General features: G+C 57.3%; 2 protein-coding genes and 1 long non-coding RNA gene across 14 annotated transcripts; 1 reads left to right on the forward strand and 2 right to left on the reverse strand.

Annotated features, from left to right (window-relative positions):
* Positions 1 to 83: 83 nt before the first annotated feature.
* Positions 84 to 10603, forward strand: LOC105478648 (sphingosine kinase 2). Of its 11 annotated transcripts, none has more exons than XM_071087352.1 (8): positions 85 to 231; positions 1040 to 1186; positions 3739 to 3790; positions 6155 to 6626; positions 7950 to 8099; positions 8233 to 8327; positions 8421 to 8536; positions 8892 to 10603. In XM_071087352.1, the coding sequence occupies exons 2-8, from the start codon at positions 1155 to 1157 to the stop codon at positions 9982 to 9984; spliced, it is 2010 nt and encodes a 669-aa protein (XP_070943453.1). In that variant the 5' UTR covers positions 85 to 231; positions 1040 to 1154; the 3' UTR covers positions 9985 to 10603. The 11 variants fall into 11 exon arrangements, with proteins under 11 accessions (XP_011734464.2, XP_070943453.1, XP_011734466.2 ...); XM_071087353.1 differs by lacking the exon at positions 85 to 231 and adding an exon at positions 241 to 309; XM_071087354.1 differs by lacking the exon at positions 85 to 231 and adding an exon at positions 481 to 812.
* Positions 2243 to 7955, reverse strand: LOC112426073 (uncharacterized). 2 transcript variants are annotated; one of them, XR_003017336.2, is made up of 3 exons: positions 7259 to 7955; positions 6589 to 6765; positions 2243 to 2534 (listed from the first exon to the last, which is right to left on the reverse strand). It is a non-coding gene; the product is annotated as an uncharacterized lncRNA (long non-coding RNA). The 2 variants fall into 2 exon arrangements; XR_011617756.1 differs by lacking the exons at positions 6589 to 6765; positions 7259 to 7955 and adding an exon at positions 4093 to 4389.
* A 150-nt stretch (positions 10604 to 10753) lies between the features above and the next one.
* DB (D-box binding PAR bZIP transcription factor) lies at positions 10754 to 18257 on the reverse strand. The gene is made up of 4 exons (XM_011736161.2): positions 17632 to 18257; positions 16363 to 16773; positions 14235 to 14446; positions 10754 to 11248 (listed from the first exon to the last, which is right to left on the reverse strand). Exons 1-4 carry the CDS (start codon positions 17768 to 17770, stop codon positions 11033 to 11035), a joined length of 978 nt encoding a protein of 325 aa, XP_011734463.2. The 5' UTR covers positions 17771 to 18257; the 3' UTR covers positions 10754 to 11032.
* Between the last annotated feature and the right edge of the window lie 333 nt (positions 18258 to 18590).

Below are 18590 nucleotides of genomic sequence, written 5' to 3' on the forward strand. Positions count from 1 at the left end.
CCTCAGAGAGCATAGAGCAGAGGAACAAGCGCAACGTCCAAGAGGGAAGGGCCAGCACGTCGGGGGCCTCTCTGGCCCTACCCGGGCCGTGTTCTCGATAGTTTTCCGGAAGAAAGGGCTCTAGGAGCGAGATGTGTGGAGCTAGCACGACGCGTCGCGCTGTGACGCTCTGGCCCGACGCCGACGGCCTCTCAGTGGCTCGCGGAGGACCCGGCGGGCCGAGTGTTGGAGGTGAGGAGGCGGGGCTGGCAGGGCTAGTCGGGGCATCTGGAAACCTCTGACCCCACGCTTCGGGCGTTTCCTTATCAGGTTCACTTCTCCCTTATCTCGCGCTACACTTCGTAGGCGCAGCCGCTGCTTGGGAAGTCCTACTTAAGGTCTAACCCGAGATGATCTTGCTGCACCTCAATCTATAGCATCCTGTATTCCCATCCTTTGAGTTCCGCTTCTCCTTCTCCCCCGGCCCCCACATGGCCCTTTGCTGACCTAGAAAGAGACCTAGAAAGTGGGAGGCCCCGTGGCTTGGGGGTGGGGGGAATGGAGGCCCAAAGGGTAGGAAGGAGACCCAGGGAGAAGTAGAGGCAAAGAAAGATGGTGAGATGGGGCCTTGCAAGGCTGTAATCAAATTCAAATCCTGGCTCTGCTAGGTACTAATGGGGTGACCTTGGGCAAGTCACTTAACCTTTCTGTGATCTTGGGAAAATCACTTAACTTCTCTGGGCCTTGCTCTCCTTATGGACAAAAAGGGGATGACAACAGGCCTGGCACACAGGAGGTTTTCCAGGATTATGAAAGTTAATAAAACTGCTGAGGTCAGTGTTTTGCACATAAGTGCTCAATAAAAATTAGCCTTCACTCCTATTATAGCATACGTATTGTGTGCAACCAGATGGACTGGCTGGGGCAGTGATTAAAATGACTTACCTACTCTTCCCCGGCACCCCCCGCAGGGAGGCCCCTGTCTGTTGGCACATTGAGCCTGGAAGGGCCTCCTGCAGTCGACTCTCAATGCTGCTCCTCACTCACATCTCCTCCACAGAGCTGAAGGTCAGAGCTGAAGTGAGACCTGACTCCTTGCTCCTACCAGCCTACTATGGCTTAAGACCCAGGCCCAGGGCCCCATTGATGTAACAGAGCAGAGGACCAGCAGATGAATGGACTCCTTGAAGCAGAGGAGCAGGACCAGGTAAGGGACCATCTAAAAGCCAAGATCCTCATACTGTGGAAAGACAAAATCCAAAGCTTTTCTTCTTCTTCTTTTTTTTTTTAAAAAAAAAGATTGGAGGCCAGGCGTGGTAGCTCACGCTTGTAATCCCAGCACTCTGGGAGGCCAAGGCCTGCGGATCACCTGAGGCCAGGAGTTCGAGCTCAGCCTGGCCAACATGGTGAAACCCCGTCTCTACTAAAAATATAAAAGTTAGCTGGGCATGGTGGTGTGCGCCTGTAATCCCAGCTACTCAGGAGGCTGAGGCAGGAGAATCGTTTGAACCCGGGAGGCAGAGGTTGCAGTAAGCTGAGATCGCGCTGCACTCCAGCCTGGGCGGCAGAGTGAGAAAAAATAGGGTCTCACTCTTGCCCAGGCTGGAATGCAGTGGCGCAATCACAGCCTACTGCAGCTGCAACCTCCTGGGCTTAAGTGATCTTCCCACCTCAGCTTCCCAAGTAGCCTCCACCATGCCTGGCTAATTTTTTAATTTTTATTTATTTTATTTTATTTTATTTTATTTTATTTTATTTTATTTTGAGGCGGAGTTTCACTCTTGTCACCCAGGCTGGAGTGAAATGGCACGATCTCGGCTCACTGCAACCTCCACCTCCCGGGTTCAGGCAGTTCTCCTGCCTCAACCTCCCAAGTAGCTGGGATTACACACATGCGCCGCCATGCCCAGCTACTTTTGTATTTTTCCTAGAGACGAGGTTTCTCTATGTTGGTCAGGCTGGTCTCAAACTCCTGACCTCAGGTGATACACCCGCCTCGGCCTCCCAAAGTGCTGGGATTACAGGCCTGAGTCACTGCACCCGGCTAATTTTTTTATTTTTTCTGGAGACTGGGTCTCTGTTGCCTAGGCTGGTCTTGAACTCCTGGGCTCAAGGGATCCTCCCACCTCAGTCTCTCAAAGTGTTGAGCTTACAGGCGTGAGCCACCGCGCCCAGCCCGGAAGCCCTTCTATAAGTGATCTCAGACCTTCTCTCCAGGCAGGTGTTGCAGTGGGATAATTCAGGAATCAGAGAGACCGAGGGGTTGAGGAGGATACTTATTATTTATTATTTAGGTGCACCGACCCGGTCAGATTAACATCCAAACAAAGACTGAGCCCCGAACAAAGAGGTTAGCTTTTAAGCATTTTGTGGGGCTGGGGGAGATCTGTGCACGGGGAAGCATGTTAGAGAAGAGAGAAACAAAGAGTTATTCAATTGAGTCATACATTACATTATTTCTTGCATTTCAAGGAAAAACATGTTTTACGACTTGAGTTTATCCTGTCTAGTGATCTTGCAGCTGCACAGCTAGAGAAACAGGGTCTTCACAATGCCTGGGAAAGGGAGAGATAAGGCTCATTAGCCACAGACAGAAAAACAGGCAGGACTCGACCTCTTTCTCTTTCTCAAGGGGAACTGGGTTTTTTACATACAACTGAGTTTTTGCTTACACATTCTTTAATTTCTTTTAATTCCTGTTTCAGTGTGAATAGCTTTCTTCCCATGTCCCAGACAAGACAGCTGAGGCCAAGAATTCAGGGGCTTCCCAGCAGCCACACAGCAAGTCTGTGTGAGCTGCCGGGTCCTTTCGCCTTTTCCTCCTCCCTGTCCTCTCGCCTTTGTGACTTAGGCTCTGTGTTTGAATCTCAGCCTCTTTGCTCCGTGTCTCTGCCTTTCCTTCTCCCAGGGCCCCAAGCTCAGTTGCTGTGCCCCCTGTCTCAGTCTTACTGGGTTTCTGTCCCCCTTTCTCTCCGTGTCATTCCTTGGCACATACTATCTGGTGCCGTTGCTGCTGTGGGTTGGATGCTAGGTACATGATTTGACGATAAGCAAACTTCTTCCTATATTTATCTTTTTTTTTTTTTTTTTTTTTTTTTTTTGAGACAGAGTCTTGCTCTGTCACCCAGGCTGCAGTGCAGTAGAACGATCTCGGCTCACTGTAACCTCCACCTCTTGGGTTCAAGCAGTTCTCCTGCCTCAGCCTCCTGAGTAGCTGGGATTACAGGCGCGTGCTACCACACCTGGCTAATTTTTGTATTTTTAGTAGAGACGGGGGTTTCAGCCCAGTGTGGTGACTCAACGCCTGTAATCCCAGCACTTTGGGAGGCCGAGGCGGGCAGATCACGAGGTCAGGAGATCAAGACCATCCTGGCTAACACGGTGAAACCCCGTCTCTGCTAAAAATATAAAAAATTAGCCGGATGTGGTGGCATGTGCCTGTAGTCACAGCTACTCCGGAGGCTGAGGCAGAAGAATCGCTTGAACCACGGAGGCGGAGGTTGCAGTGAGCTGAGATCGCGCCACTGCACTCCAACCTGGTGACAGAGCCAGACTACATCTCAAAAAAAAAAAAAAAGAGACAGGGGTTTCACCATGTTGGACTCCTGACCTCGCAATCCACCCGCCTCAGCCTCCCAAAGTGCTGGGCAGACGTAAGCCACCTCGCCCAGCCTACAGCCTACATTTCTCACTTTCTAGCGAGCTCTGTCCTTGTCTCCTAATGCATATCTCTTTCTCTCTATGCAATTCTGTTTCTAGGTCCCTTGATATATACTTGCCTTTCTTTCACTTTCGCCATGTCTTTGCCTCGGTGAGTCTGGCAACATCTTAACTTTCTGTCCCAGTTCCTCCCAGCCCCTGGGCTTCCAATATTCTCTCCCTCCCTCACCTTTGACCTAGAAATACTGTCCCCATCTCTCTATGTCTCTGTCTTCCCATGTGACTGGGTCATTCACTGGGCAGATGTTTATCTCATGGCGCTTCCATTCTGGTTTGAGCCTGAGGTAAATAAGTCTGAATTAATGAGCCTCTCCTTCCCAGCTTCCATTCCAGAAGTGTCTGTCTCCATCTGTCTCCGTGTCTGTCATTTTCAGGGTTTTCTTGTATCCTTACCTTGCACATTCTCAATCCCACTGTTGTGGTCTCTTGTTTATATCTCTGCTTTTCTCTGGGTCTCTCTGACTCTGTAACTGTTAGAAAATAAACGTATCCTTCACTTTCCCCACTCTCTCCTCCCAGCTCTCTTATTGCCTCATCCAGCCTCTCTGGGTCTCTGCCTTGCTCTGTGTCTGGATCTCTGGGCCTTTGTTACGTGTGTTAGAGTCTCTGTCTTTGCATATAAAGACCTCCTCCCTCACGCCCCTTTCTTTTGTGAATTGAATGGATGGGACAGGCCCACTTTCCCTTAACAAAGATGGCGACAACGGCGCTGTCTATGGGGCCGCGACGTCGTCACCGCTGCGCGTCTGCCCTCACCTACGATGGCGGCCAGTCCCCCGAAGCGCGAGGCCCCGCCCAGTTCTCGGCTTCTCCCGCGGCCAGTCCCTGCGCCAAGCTCGCGAGCTGACTGGCTCCACCCCCTGAGCCCTCGTATTGGTGCGGCCCAGGCCGGCTGCACGGCCATTGGCTGAGCGGATGCACACCCTCCCCCCACCCCTAGGTCTGATGGGGACTGTTGGTGCTGACTTGCGGGGCCGCCTGGAGGAGGACCCGGCGTGTGAGGAGGGTGCGGGGGTCGGGGCAGGGACCGGAGTCTAGGGGACTGAGGGACCAAGAGGACGCAGGCCTGGGACTGGGGCACCGGGGTGGGAGATGGAAATGAAAAACCTGGGCCAGGACTGAACCCAGGCCTGGGACTGAGTTCTGGAAATAGGGTGCCGATGGCGGCTCAGAGGACCAGGGCCAGACACGCAGGCCTATGGATTAGGGACCAATGGATGGAGACCCAGGTCCAGGTCTCAGTGACCCAGGGACAGAGACCCAGGCCCAAGACTGGAGAACATCTAGGGCTCTATGCTTGAGCCTGATTTGAGGTTCCCATAATGGGGCCAGGGCAGGTTTAGGGGTGAGGCAGACATCCTAGACCGAGGGAGCCGCTGGGGGTAGGGGAGCAGATGTAGTTCCTAAGGGTGAGTCCACAGGCGGGACGGGGAGGGGGTGTCCTGGCGCTCTGGGTCTGGGGAATGTGAGGGGCAGAACTGGCAGGTGGCTGGGCGGGGCAGTGGGGAACAAAGGTGATCGAAAAGAGGCGGAGGCAAAATCCGGGCAGAGGGCAGGGAGAGGGCCTGGGGGGAAGGGACCTCAGTCGTGCTCCCACCTGCTCCCTGGAGAGCAGGCGGCCAGGCACCCAGGTCAGTGCTCAGGGACCAGCTCTTGGACCCTGCCCCTTGCAGGTGCTTGCATGTGGCTCCTCTCAGACCCCGCAGTCCCTCTGTCATATCCCTTCTCTCCAGCTGTCCCCATGCCTGCCTCCTACCCCTCCTATTTGCTCTCCCTTCCACTCTGTCTTGCCTTTCTTGTGGGGGTGAGAAAGTCTTACTCTCTTAAGTATCTTTCATCAGCCTGGGTTTCACCTCATTGACCCTGTTTGTCTCCTCTCAGTGTTTCTCTGGCTCTCAGACCGTATCGCTATTGCATTTGTGATTGTTTTGCTGTTATTACCCTCCGCACCATGTGGTGGCAGGGGATGGAGGGGGTGTGTCTTTCAGTCTTTGCATGTCTGTTTCTGCATATTCCAATCCCACTATCCATTCCCCTTCCTGTGCCTTCTTTTCCCCCAAAGCCCGTTATCATCACCCAACCCCCTGCATATTTTAATCCTTTCTCTTGTTTATCTGTTCCTGTGAAGGCAAGGATTTGGGGCTGTTTTGTTTCCTGCTGTGTTTGCTAGGCCTAGCACCGTGATTGGCACATACAGGGTACTGAATACGTACTGGGGAATAAATGATTGAATGTTTGCATGCCCGGGTCTCCAGCCCCCTCCAGGATGCTGGCCTTCCTGCCCAGCTGGCCTCTGCCCTGCATCCTCAAGGTCTGCCCGCACCTGTCAGAGCCTGTCTGTCTCTGGTGCTCCTGTCTCACCTGCCACTGCCCCTCATTGTCTCCTCCTGTCCACAGCCCCTGCCCCTGCCATGGGGTCCTGAACTCTTACTCCTTCTCTCCTCCCTTTCCACAGAGGCCGGAACAGGAGCTGACCAGGAGCTGGGGCCACAGGCCTAGGAGCACCCTGGTCAGGGCTAAGACCATGGCCCCGCCCCCACCGCCACTGGCTGCCAGCACCCCGCTCCTCCATGGCGAGTTTGGCTCCTACCCAGCCCGAGGCCCACGCTTTGCCCTCACCCTCACGTCGCAGGCCCTGCACATACAGCGGCTGCGCCCCAAACCCGAAGCCAGGCCCCGGGGTGGCCTGGTCCCGTTGGCCGAGGTCTCAGGCTGCTGCACCCTGCGAAGCCGTAGCCCCTCAGACTCAGCGGCCTATTTCTGCATCTACACCTACCCTCGGAGCCGGCGCGGGAGCCGGCGCAGAACCACCCGCACCTTCCGGACAGATGGGGCTACCACCTACGAAGAGAACCGTGCCGAGGCCCAGCGCTGGGCCACCGCCCTCACCTGTCTGCTCCGAGGACTGCCGCTGCCCGGGGATGGGGGTGAGGCGCTGGGCAGCTGCTCTGTCCTGGGGCCACCTTGGTGTCTCTGCAGAATTTCCTCATAGGCAGCTGTGTCTATTTTTCTGTGTCTGGGTGATGCATCTCTCTGGATCCATTAGGAGTGATACACAGAGATGGGCTACAGAAGGAACAAAAAGACAGAGGGCCGGGTGTGGTGGCTCACGCCTGTAATCCCAGCACTTTGGGAAGTTGAGGCGGGCGGATCACCTGAGGTCAGGAGTTTGAGACCAGCCTGGCTAACATGGTGAAACCCCGTTTCTACTGAAAATATAAAAAATTAGCTGGGTGTGATGCCACACACCTGTAATCCCAGCTATAGGAAGGTGAGGCAGGAGAATTGCTTGAACTCAGGAGGCAGAGGTTGCAGTGAGCCAAGATTGTGCCATTGCACTCCAGCTTGGGCAACAAGAGCAAAACTCTGTCTCAAAAGAAAAAAAAAAAAAGCACAGGCAGAGGTCGGGTGCAGTGGCTCACATCTATAATCCCAGCACTTTGGGAGGCTGAGGCAGGTGGATCACTTGAGGTCGGGAGTTTGAGACCAGCCTGGCCAACATGGCGAAACCCCGTCTCTACTAAAAATACAAAAATTAGCCAGGAGTGGTGACGGATACCTGTAATTTCAGCTATTTGGGAGGCTGAGGCAGGAGAATCACTTGAATCTGGGAGGCAGAGGTTACAGTGAACCGAGATCACACCATTGCACTCAAGCCTGGGCAACAAGAGCGAAAGTCTGTCACAAAAAAACAGAACAAAAAGGCAGACAGAGAAGTGATTTACATCTGCTGTTCTCTTGCTAGATTTATGTTTATGTCTCCTGCCCTCTTCCCCTTTGCATGGGTCTTGACCACAGATGAGTCACCCAGGCTGGTGAGAGCAGCAGCCTGAGACAGGACCAGGCACCACCCAGAGTGATGGGTGCCAACAGAGGTCTCCTACGGCTTCCCTGGAGTTCAGAGGTGGCATCTAATCCTGCCTGGGGCCCCTAAGGGCTGGAAGTAAACTGATCCTGGCTGATAGGTGTTCGGGGTGAGGAAAGTGGGAACCACAGCTCCGAACTACAGCTCTCGTGCCCTCCTCCCACAAGTGGGGACAAAGGGCATTTGGTTTCACACCTAAGCTCTGCCTTTGTCTCAGCACCTGGGTGGTGGGGCAGGGCTGCATACCTAGGCCTGGCCAGATGAGAGCCAGCAGGTGCCAGGTGCTAGCCCTCCACCAATTCTGTAGGGGGCTGTTTGAAGGGACTGTTTCCAAGGTGGGGGTCCTGGGTCGCTGGTCTCTGCAGACCCTAACCTCTCTCCACAGAGATCACCCCTGACCTGCTACCTCGGCCGCCCAGGTTGCTCCTATTGGTCAATCCCTTTGGGGGGCGGGGCTTGGCCTGGCAGTGGTGTAAGAACTACGTGCTTCCCATGATTTCTGAAGCTGGGCTGTCCTTCAACCTCATCCAGACAGGTAAGGGCCAGTGAGAATGGGAGCTGGGGGCTGGGACAACTGAGTCCTAAGGGAGCAAAGTGGTGGGTGGGACTCCTGGGGCTATGGGGCTGGGGTGGGACAGCCTTCCTAACGGCCCGGTATCCCACTTCAGAACGACAGAACCACGCTCGGGAGCTGGTCCAGGGGCTGAGCCTGAGTGAGTGGGATGGCATCGTCACGGTCTCAGGAGACGGGCTGCTCCATGAGGTAGAGCAGGAGCACCCTGCCCCTAACCCTGGGCCCTGGGGCACTGCAGAGGCTGCCACCAGGACCCAGGCTTCTGGTCTCCCCACCCTCCAGGTGCTGAACGGCCTCCTAGATCGCCCTGACTGGGAGGAAGCTGTGAAGATGCCTGTGGGCATCCTCCCCTGTGGCTCAGGCAATGCGCTGGCCGGAGCAGTGAACCAGCACGGGGGGTAGGTTGAGAATACCACCAAGGGAGGGATAAGCCCCTCCTGGGGTGATAGGGACCCCTATATCTCTCACTCAGGCAAACCCACAGTCAAGTAAATCAGCCTGCCTGGCTCCCAGCTGTATCCCTAGTGCCCAGAACTCTGCCTGGCATGGGAGGCACTCAGTGAATTGTAGGGAGCAAATGAAAGAGATGACCGGGAACCTGGCCCCGTAAGGAATTGCCTAGAGGTGGCCCCGCGGCTGTGGTGGGCCTGGGCCATGGCCTTCCTGGCCTCATTGCCACCTGCTTCCCTGCCTGTCTCTTTCCCCTACCCCTATTTACTCTTTCTGTGTGTCTCTCCATCTCTGGCGGTGAAGATTTGAGCCAGCCCTGGGCCTCGACCTGCTGCTCAACTGCTCACTGTTGCTCTGCCGGGGTGGCGGCCACCCACTGGACCTGCTCTCCGTGACGCTGGCCTCGGGCTCCCGCTGTTTCTCCTTCCTGTCTGTGGCCTGGGGCTTCGTGTCAGATGTGGATATCCAGAGCGAGCGCTTCAGGGCCTTGGGCAGTGCCCGCTTCACACTGGGCACGGTGCTGGGCCTCGCCACACTGCACACCTACCGCGGACGCCTCTCCTACCTCCCCGCCACTGTGGAACCCACCTCGCCCACCCCTGTCCATAGCCTGCCCCGTGCTAAGTCAGAGCTGACCCTAACCCCAGACCCAGCCCCTCCCATGGCCCACTCACCCCTGCATCGTTCTGTGTCTGACCTGCCCCTGCCCCTGCCCCAACCTGCCCTGGCCTCCCCTGGCTCACCAGAACCCCTGCCCATCCTGTCCCTCAACGGTGGGGGCCCAGAGCTGGCTGGGGACTGGGGTGGGGCTGGGGATGCTCCACTGTCCCCGGACCCACTGCTGTCTTCACCTCCTGGCTCTCCCAAGACAGCTCTACACTCACCCGTCACTGAGGGGGCCCCCGTAATTCCCCCATCTTCTGGGCTCCCACCGCCCACCCCTGATTCCCGGGTAGCGGCCTCCACCTGCGGCCTGCCTGACCACCTGCTGCCTCCGCTGGGCACCCCACTGCCCCCAGACTGGGTGACGCTGGAGGGGGACTTTGTGCTCATGTTGGCCATATCGCCCAGCCACCTAGGCGCTGACCTGGTGGCAGCTCCGCACGCGCGCTTCGACGACGGCCTGGTGCACCTGTGCTGGGTGCGTAGCGGCATCTCGCGGGCTGCGTTGCTACGCCTTTTCCTGGCCATGGAGCATGGTAGCCAGTTCAGCCTGAGCTGTCCGCAGCTGGGCTACGCCGCGGCCCGTGCCTTCCGCCTAGAGCCGCTCACGCCGCGCGGCGTGCTCACGGTGGACGGGGAGCAGGTGGAGTATGGGCCGCTACAGGCACAGATGCACCCTGGCCTCGGTACACTGCTCACCGGGCCTCCTGGCTGCCCAGGGCGGGAGCCCTGAAACTCAACAAGGTTGGAACCCGCCGGGGGCGGGGCCTACATTCCAATGGGGCGGAGCCTGAGCTAGGGGTGTGGCCTGGCTGCTAGAGTTGTGGTGGCAGCCCGCAAGTGCAAGGGCCCTGGCCCCGTCTCAGGATTGCGCCCGCCTTCATGGGACCAGACGTGATGCTGGAGAGTGGACGTCGTCACGAGGGTAGTGCCTGATCAATGAGGGCGGGGCCTGGCGTCTGATCTCGGGACGCCCTTAAGGGGCAGGGCTTAGTCCTGAAGCTAGCCACCTGCTCCTACCCGGCCAGGCTGGCTGAGGGCGGAGCCTGTTTTACGCGTCGCCCAATGACAGGACCTGGAATGTACTGGCTGGGGTAGGCCTCAGTGATTCGGCCCTTCAGGGCCCGCAGCCTCGCCCCATCCACTCCGGTGCCTCCATTTAGCTGGCCAATCAGCCCAGGAGGGGCAGGTTCCCCGGGGCCGGCGCTAGGATTTGCACTAATATTCCTCCCCCCGCGGGTGGGGGCGGGGAAATTCATATCCCCTGTTCGTCTCATGCGCGTCCTCCGTCCCCAATCTAAAAAGCAATTGAAAAGGTCTATGCAATAAAGGCAGTCGCTTCCTTCCTCTCAGACCTTCTGCCCTTCCTCCATCCGACAGCCCGCGGGAGGACTCAGACTCCAGCACTTCCAGCAGCGCCTGCCCTCTATGGACGGCAGCCCGGAGCTGCCCACGGGCTGTAGCCAGTATGCCAGGGAGCTGCCCTCCTCTTCCACAACAGCTGGCTCTGGGGTTCTCAAGATTTATTCAGGATCGTGTTAACGGAGGCGGTGGGAGGATGGGGTCCCTGACGTGCCGGGGACACACAGAGGACCCTCCCCGCCCCCGCAAGGGAGGGGGGAGGTTCGCTTTTTCTTAAAAATATAAATGTATTTATCTGCATTATCACGTCCCTGGGGCACCCAGCTGGCCGGCCCGTGGGCCACAGGGCAGGGAGGGAACAGGGCGTAAGTCTCAGCAAGGCGGAGGAGAGCTCCGCCAGGTGGGGATGTGGGGCAGCCTCACAGGGCCCCGTGTTGGGCCTGGTATCGAGACAGCACGGCGCGGTAGTGGGACAGCTCCTGGCGCACAGCCACCACTTCCTGCCGCAGCAGGGCATTCTCCTTCTCCAGGAAGGCCGCCCGCACCGATATCTGGTTCTCCTTGAGCCGCCGGGCGTCCCGGGACCGCTTGGCTGCCTCGTTGTTCTTGTACCGGCGGCTCCAATATTTCTCGTCCTGGGGGAGGAAAGGGGGAGGACACTGAGGTCCAGAGGGACCCAGGTCCCAGCGAGAGAGTAAGGGAGCCACAGCAGCGGGGCCTAAACCATACCAGGTCTCTGCTGGGATAGATACCCATGGGTCTGCCTTTCTAGGGCCCTGGTTGCTAAGGAGATTGGGCCCCTAGCAACAGTAAAGACACGAGATAGACCCCCACCCTTAAGCAACTCACTTTAAGTCTCCATTCTGCAAAGCGGGGCCCCAGCCCTCTCCACATGATAAAGGGCCTGCAGTTAGCTCCTGCTTGCTAAGGATGCTTGTTCCCTAGCAACAAGGCCTTCATGGTCTGAGGGCTTCTCCCGTTGAAAAGCACTGCCCTGCACATTGCCTTTCCAGATCTTGGTTGCTAAGGAAATCTTGGTGCCCTGGTGATGGGGTTTGGTGTCCCATAAAATCCTCCCAGAGCTGGAGCCTTCTGACCTGGTTGCCAAGGCAACCTCATCCATCCTTGGCAAACAATAGTGAGGTCTAAGTGGTTTCAATGGCTGTGGCCAGTCTCTGACCTGCTGGCCTTGAACTGAGGCCAGAGAATAGCCTCCTCCCCACCAGGACCTGACTGAGAGAAGAGCTGTCCCTTAGGAAAGGGGACTATCCTGAGACCTCCCCAGAGGATTATACCTGAAGTCCTCCCATCCTGGAAGTTGGTTCCTAAGGAGGACTCCTCCTTAGTAACTAAGGACCACTGGGCTCAGAGAGATGCTCTCCACTCCACCATTTAATTAAAGCCCAGTTCCTGCTTGTGAGGGTAAATCCAGTCCCAAGCAATAGGGCCCTCTAGCAGGAGAAACCACTGGTGTTGATTTGACTTATAGGCCCGTCCTAGCTGCTTCAAGTAGCTATGTCTTGCACGAGGGTATGGCAAAGTCTTGTTTTTTGAGATGGAGTCTCGCTCTGTCACTCAGGCTGGAGTGCAGTGGCATGATCTTGGCTCACTGCAACCTCCACCTCCTAGGTTCAAGCGATTCTCCTGCCTCAGCCTCCTGAGTAGCTGGGATTATAGGTGCCTGCTACCGTGTCTGGCTAATTTTTTTTTTTTTTTTTTTTTTTGAGACGGAGTCTTGCTCTGTTGCCCAGGCTGGACTGCAGTGGCCGGATCTCAGCTCACTGCAAGCTCCGCCTCCCGGGTTTACGCCATTCTCCTGCCTCAGCCTCCCGAGCAGCTGGGACTACAGGCGCCCGCCACCTCGCCCGGCTAGATTTTTGTATTTTTTAGTAGAGACGGGGTTTCACCGTGTTAGCCAGGATGGTCTCGATCTCCTGACCTCGTGATCCGCCCGTCTCGGCCTCCCAAAGTGCTGGGATTACAGGCTTAAGCCACCGCGCCCGGCCAATTTTTTTTTTTTTTTTTTTTTTTTGAGATGGTGTCTCACTTTGTTGCCCAGGCTGGAATGCAATGGCACAATCTCAGTTCACTGCAAGCTCCGCCTCCGCCATTCTCCTGCCTCAGCCTCCCGAGTAGCTGGGATTACAAGTGTCCGACACCATACCTGGCTAATTTTTTTTATTTTTAGTAGAGACGGGGTTTCACCATGTTAGCCAGGATAGTCTCCATCTCCTGACCTGGTGATCTGCCCGCCTCGGCCTCCCAAAGTGCTGGGATTACAGGCATGAGCCACCACACCTGGCCTGTTTGTTTTTGTTTTTGAGATGGAGTCTTGCTCTATCACCAGGCTGGAGTGCAGTGGCACAGTCTCTCTCAGCTCACTGCAACCTCCGTCTCCCAGGTTCATCAGCCTTCCAAGTACCTGGGCTACAGACACGTGCCACCATGCCCAGCTAATTTTTGTATTTTTAGTAGAGACGGGGTTTCACCATCTTTGCCAGGATGGTCCCCTGATCCCGTGATCCACCAGCCTCGGCCTCCCAAAGTGCTGGGATTACAAGCATGAGACACTGCACCCAGAAAATGTCTGTACTTTTAGTAGGGGCGAGATTTCACCATGTTGGCCAGGCTGGTCTCAAATTCCTGACCTCAAGTGATCTGCCCACCTCAGCCTCCCAAAGTGCTGGGATTACAAGGCGTGAGCCATCGCGCCTGGCCTGGAATGACAAAGTCTTGTAACAGAAGCCCAAGCAACTCTTGCTAGGGAAGACTCCAGTAATGGCCAAAAAAAAAAAAAAAGGATGCAAAGATGCAATCACTGCTCAAATCATCCCAAATCAGAAAGCGGCCCTGGCTGTTAACAGAAGCTGAAGCCTCCCACCAGTGAGAAGCCCAGGCCCAGGAAACAAGTCCTAAAGGGGCTGGCCGAATCTGCATCCTAGCCAAAGGCAATCACTCCAAAGAAGTCCCACATCAGAGATCAAAGGCCTGCTGAGTAAGGAGAGACAGGCCACAGGCTGATATCCCATTGCCAAGGAAGACTGTCCTTCGCAGTTGTGCCTGGTGGAGCCTGAGACCTGACCCACTGAGGGTTCTGGATCCAAGTAATAGGAGAAGCTCCAAGTCTCTACAAGTAGGCCTAGCAGAGCTGGCTGAGTCAGCACCCCACAGTGACACTGTCTTTTGTTTTAAGACAAGGTCTCACTCTGTAGTCCAGGCTGGAGTGCGGTGGTGCAATCTTGGCTCACTGCAGCCTCAACCTCCCAGGCACAAGCAATCCTCCCACCTCAGCCTCCCAAGTAGCTTGTAGAAATGGGGTTTCACCATGTTGCCCAGGCTGGTCTTGAACTCCTGAGCTCAAGCGACCCTCTTGCCTCAGCCCCCAAAGTGTTGGGATTACACGAGTGAGACCCCTCGCCCAGCTGACACTATCTTCATAAACCTCAGGCTCCTGCCCCCTTGTGCCCCATGGCCAAGGAGAACTAATCTGTGGCTGCAGGCCAGGAGAGGCTGAGCACTAATCCCAGTGAGAAGCCCAGGCCTGAATGTGAGAAAAGGCCCCACCCTGGCTGTGGGGCATGTCTCCAGCCAAGCCTATGTCCCACATCCAGCTCTGCTCACCTTCTGCTCCTCTGGCACCTGGATTTTCCTCGCCTTCTTCATGATTGGCTGGGGCTTAAGTTCCTCCTCTGAGAAGCGGTGTCTTCGAGGGTCAAAGGTCTCATGGCCAGGAATGCTTGATAGGGCAAGATCAGCTGGGTCGGGTTCAAAGGTCATCAGCACCTCCACGGTGTCTGGGTCCACAGGGCTGGGTGTGTCCCGAGAGGTCAGGCCTTGGAGAAACAGCACGTGTCAGCTGAGTGTGTATTTTAGGGAAGGGGTTTCCAGAAGCTACCTCTTGCTCTGGTATCATAGCCACATGGAGAGCCCTTCTGAGATCTAGCATAAATTTGGCCAGGGACTAATCTCCCTAATATAAAATATGAAGGTTCCCTCGCACGCCGATAACCCTAGCACTTTGGGAAGCCGAGGCGGCAAATCACCTGAGGTCAGGAGTTTGAGACCAGCATGGCCAACATGGCAAAGCCTCATCTTCACTAAAAGTATGAAAATTGGCCAGGTGCAGTGGCGGGTGCCTGTAAGCCCAGCTACTAGGGAGGCTGAGGCTGGAGAATTACTTGAACCCGGGAGGTGGAGGTTGCAGTGAGCCGAGATCACACCACCACACTCCAGCCTCGACAACAGAGCAAGACTCCGTCTCCAAAATAACAAGAAAAATGAAAGTTCCCCTAAGCCATAAAGATGCTTAGAGATCATGGAGCCATATCCACCTTTACAAACAAGGAAACTGAGTCCCAGTCATAACTGACTTGCCCTAGATAGCACATGAATCAGGGCTATTGCTTCTACACTTAATCTTAGCCAAAAGCCAAGAAGCGATGGAGCTATTGCTTCTAAAACCTCAGGACTTCAGATGCACAGTCTAGCCTGAATCCTACTTACCGAATCCACCACCTAAGCTTAGACCCCAGATTGTCCAGAGAAAAATAATCTACTGCATTGAAAAGCTCTCAAGTTACAGTCTAAGAGCTACTCGCTGAGAAGAGTAAGGGAAGAGAAGAGGAGAAGCTGCTCTAAGATTCCAGAAGATTGGTTCGAAAGGAGGCGCCTGTACCTTTAAGCACCAGCCAGCCGGGGCCAGCTAAGGACACAGGTTCAGGGCCGAGTCACGTGCTGACGCCTGCTTCCCTCCTCCTCCCTCCCTCCCAGGCCCCCCTGCCATCGGCGCCCTCACGTTCCCCGGCCCCGCCCCCTCGCGCGTGAAGGCGCCTGCGCGAAGCGCGGAGGAGGGAGGGGAGACTCACGTGGCGCAGGAATGTGCGGCTGGGAAGGGTAGGGCCCTGGTTCGGCCCGGAGGTCGGACCTGGGGCAGGTGTGCCCAGGAATTCCCAAACTGTAGTCCGTCCCTGGAGACCTCAATATGCCCAAAGGGAAACATCTTTCCTCTTGCTCTTCCAGTCACTTAGCTCCAACATCTCACCCCCCAAAGATCCCAATCCCCTGCTCTCCAGGGAGCATCGGCCTCCTGGACCTTCCCAGGCCCCGCGCCACTGGGGTACACACGATTCCGGGATCCCACGCCTCTCCTAGGAATATAGGAAGCTTGGTCCTAGCCCCAGTTGGAGAATCCAGAAACAAGATCCCTAACGTCTTCCCTTCTGAAGAACTCTGGGACCCGGGGCTGCAGCACGCCCCACTGGGGGACCCAAGAACTGGGCTGCCAGTCTCTTATGTCCTGGGTAAACAGAATTCTGCGCCCCTCCTTTGCTCCTGTAAAGGACCTAGGGGCTCCAGTTCTATCCCAGTTCCATCGATTATGGGCCCAGATTCTGGGGTCAGTCCACTGCCCAGTAAATAACTCTGGTGTTCCGGACTTCCAGTTCTGGCTTCACGAGTATCCACATCCTTTGTCCCCACGTCCCACAGAAAAACCCACAAAATCTCATTGGGCAGGCTTCCTGGAATTTAGGGTTCCAAGTCTCTCCTCCCCTATGGAGCCAGAAGACGAAGTTCCTGACCCATTAAGAGACACAGAATCTGGCCCCCTCCCACGACACCGCTCGACAACTGGACACAAAATTCGGGGCCGCAGCCGGGTCCCACGGTCCCAGCCCCCAGCGTCGCACAGCCCCGCCCCCTGAGTCCAAGCCCCGCCCCGTCAGGACCCGCCCCGCCCCCTTCGCCGCACCTGCGCGGTGGCCGCTGGCGGCCCCGAGGGCAGCCCGGGCGGGGGCGTGCCCAGGAGAGGAGCGGGGGGAAGCGGAGCCGCACGAGCCCGGCCCTGGGGAGGGTGCGGGCGTCCGCGCGGGCGACGGCTCCGGCGATGGGCCACCGGGGGGCGGCGGGCTGGGCGGGAGCCCGTGCTCCAGCAGGAAGGCGTCCAGGTCCACGTACTCCACATCGCCGAACGGCAGCGTGCGCTCCCAAAGCAGTGGCGCCAACAGACCCGGGGCGGAAACTGGCCCCGGGCGCCCCCGCGGGGACCCGCCGCCCACCACCGCCCCAGCCGGGGCATCCGCCGGGCCCGCAGTCTCCAGGCCTGGCCCAGGGGTTGTGGCTGCGGGCAGGGCCGCCTTGCGCTCCTTTTCCTTCAGGAGACCTGCGGGCCGGGAAAGACGGGTTGGGATGGCGGGGGGGTGGAGATAGAGATGGGAGAAGAGACCCCGAGTCCGAGAGGCACAGGGCGGAGATCCAGAGAAAGAGGGGATGGGGAGTCGGAGAGGAGAGACGGGAAATGAAGGGACGGAGACGCAGAGTGGGAGAGAGACCCAGAAAGAACGGAGACGGGGGTGGCAGAGACAGGTGGACAGATTCACAGAGATGGGGACAGAATGCCGGGAAGGGATTGAGACACAGAAAGACAGCGACCCAGAGAAAGAGGGACGGAAGTTCAGGAACAGGGGGGCAGGGAGAGGGTAGGTGGAGGGTTGGGCAGGTGAGAGAAAAAAATGACAGCTCTGTAATTCCACTGTAATTACCCAACCCCATCCCCTGCGCGCTGTACCCCCTTCCCCCTCCCCCACCATCTGTAAGGGACAGGAAGGGGCTCTATTCCTGGGGCACATTCCTCATTCCTAGACTCCATGTGACCCCATGACGCCCCGCCCAAGCCCGTGTCACCACCGTGTGAGCACCCGACACACCCCCTCCCTGGGACCCCAGGGGTCCAGACTCCCGGACCAAAGGAAGAGGAGGCTGGGGCCTACACTCCTGTGAACCGAGGGAGGAAGACTTTGGGGACCTTAGGGTGGACGGGCTTCAGAGCTGCCGCTTTTGGGTCCTGGGCGCTGAGGGATCTAGGGGCCTAAACACCCGAATAATTGAGTAGATTAAGGTTGGGAAGATGGACTCCCCCCACACAGGAGGTGTCTATGGGCCCCCACCCCCCAAGCAACGGCATTTAAGGCCTTAAGGGGGTGGGGTGTCCGGACTGGGTGAGATGGGGGTTAGAACTCACAGCTGGCCGGCTCTTTGGGCTTGCTGGTCCCCTGCAGAAGGCTCCGCAGCCCAAGCAGCGCTCCCCCGCCAGGGGGTGTCCCGACCGGGCCGCCCAGCAGCAGAGGGGCCGGGGTCCTGTCGCTCACAGGCCGCGCCATCGCCTGGCACCTGCCCCCAGGCTCACGGGTTCATGGAGAGGCGAAGGGCTGGCCTGCCAGTCACCGGCACACTCCAGTGGTTTGGACGACTGTCTGCCCAGGGGCGGGCGAGTGTAGCCTGCAACCCTCCAGTATCCAGAACGCTGCAAATCCTAGGAGCGACGGGAATTTGAGGTCCTCGGTGCAGAAACGTGCAACTCAAAAGGGTCCCGGGAGATCATGCAGTCTGGGCGAGGGGGTGTCCAAATCAAGCGGCCGGCCCTTTGCAACCGAGGGTGAGAGGGGACCCAAGGCGCCCCTTCTACAAGGTGGGCGAGCCTGGCTCTTGCAAAATCTGCAGCTCTCGCAACGGAAGGCGCTTTGCAATCTGCACCGAGAGGTGTGCGCGGAGGGGCGGAGGAGGGGGCAGGAGGAGGCGGCCGCCTTGAGGCGTGGCCAAAGCAAACTTCTTTCGCGGAAAAAAAATCCAAACCAAAACACCCGACGCCACAGCGCGCGCCCCTCCTCCCGGTCCCCGCCCGGCGCGTCCAGCCCCGCCCGCCTCTGTGGGCATGCACCCGAGCCGCGTGCCTCCCTCCGGCTGCAAACACAGGCCAATCGTCTCCGACCCCTTGAGACGCACAGCCAATGGGGCCTCTGGATACGCCAGGGCCCAGGAGGGCGCGTGAGGGGCTCAGCGCGTGAAGTTGCCTTGCCTTTCGGTGGGAGGCGGGACACTGACCTACATTTGCCCAATGGGAGGCGGTACTGGGGGCGGGACCGTGACCCAGTTTGGGCCAATGAAGCAGGCGGGAGGGGGAAGCACATGGCTCTGCTCGTG

Source organism: Macaca nemestrina, chromosome 20, assembly GCF_043159975.1.
Source record: "Macaca nemestrina isolate mMacNem1 chromosome 20, mMacNem.hap1, whole genome shotgun sequence".
Classification (NCBI taxonomy): Eukaryota; Metazoa; Chordata; class Mammalia; order Primates; family Cercopithecidae; genus Macaca; species Macaca nemestrina.

What these genes read in the sequence shown, in the direction of transcription:
- LOC105478648 (XM_071087352.1), top strand. Translation starts at nt 1,155, where the DNA reads ATGGACTCCTTGAAGCAGAGGAGCAGGACCAG. An exon ending in AAGCAGAGGAGCAGGACCAG is followed by an intron (nt 1,187 to 3,738) that starts GTAAGGGACCAT and finishes TTCTGTTTCTAG; the next exon opens with GTCCCTTGATATATACTTGC. An exon ending in CTTCAACCTCATCCAGACAG is followed by an intron (nt 8,100 to 8,232) that starts GTAAGGGCCAGT and finishes ATCCCACTTCAG; the next exon opens with AACGACAGAACCACGCTCGG.
- DB (XM_011736161.2), bottom strand. Translation starts at nt 17,770, where the DNA reads ATGGCGCGGCCTGTGAGCGACAGGACCCCGGCCCCTCTGCTGCTGGGC. An exon ending in CGCCAGCGGCCACCGCGCAG is followed by an intron (nt 14,447 to 16,362) that starts GTGCGGCGAAGG and finishes TGTTTCTCCAAG; the next exon opens with GCCTGACCTCTCGGGACACA. An exon ending in AGGTGCCAGAGGAGCAGAAG is followed by an intron (nt 11,249 to 14,234) that starts GTGAGCAGAGCT and finishes TTCCTCCCCCAG; the next exon opens with GACGAGAAATATTGGAGCCG.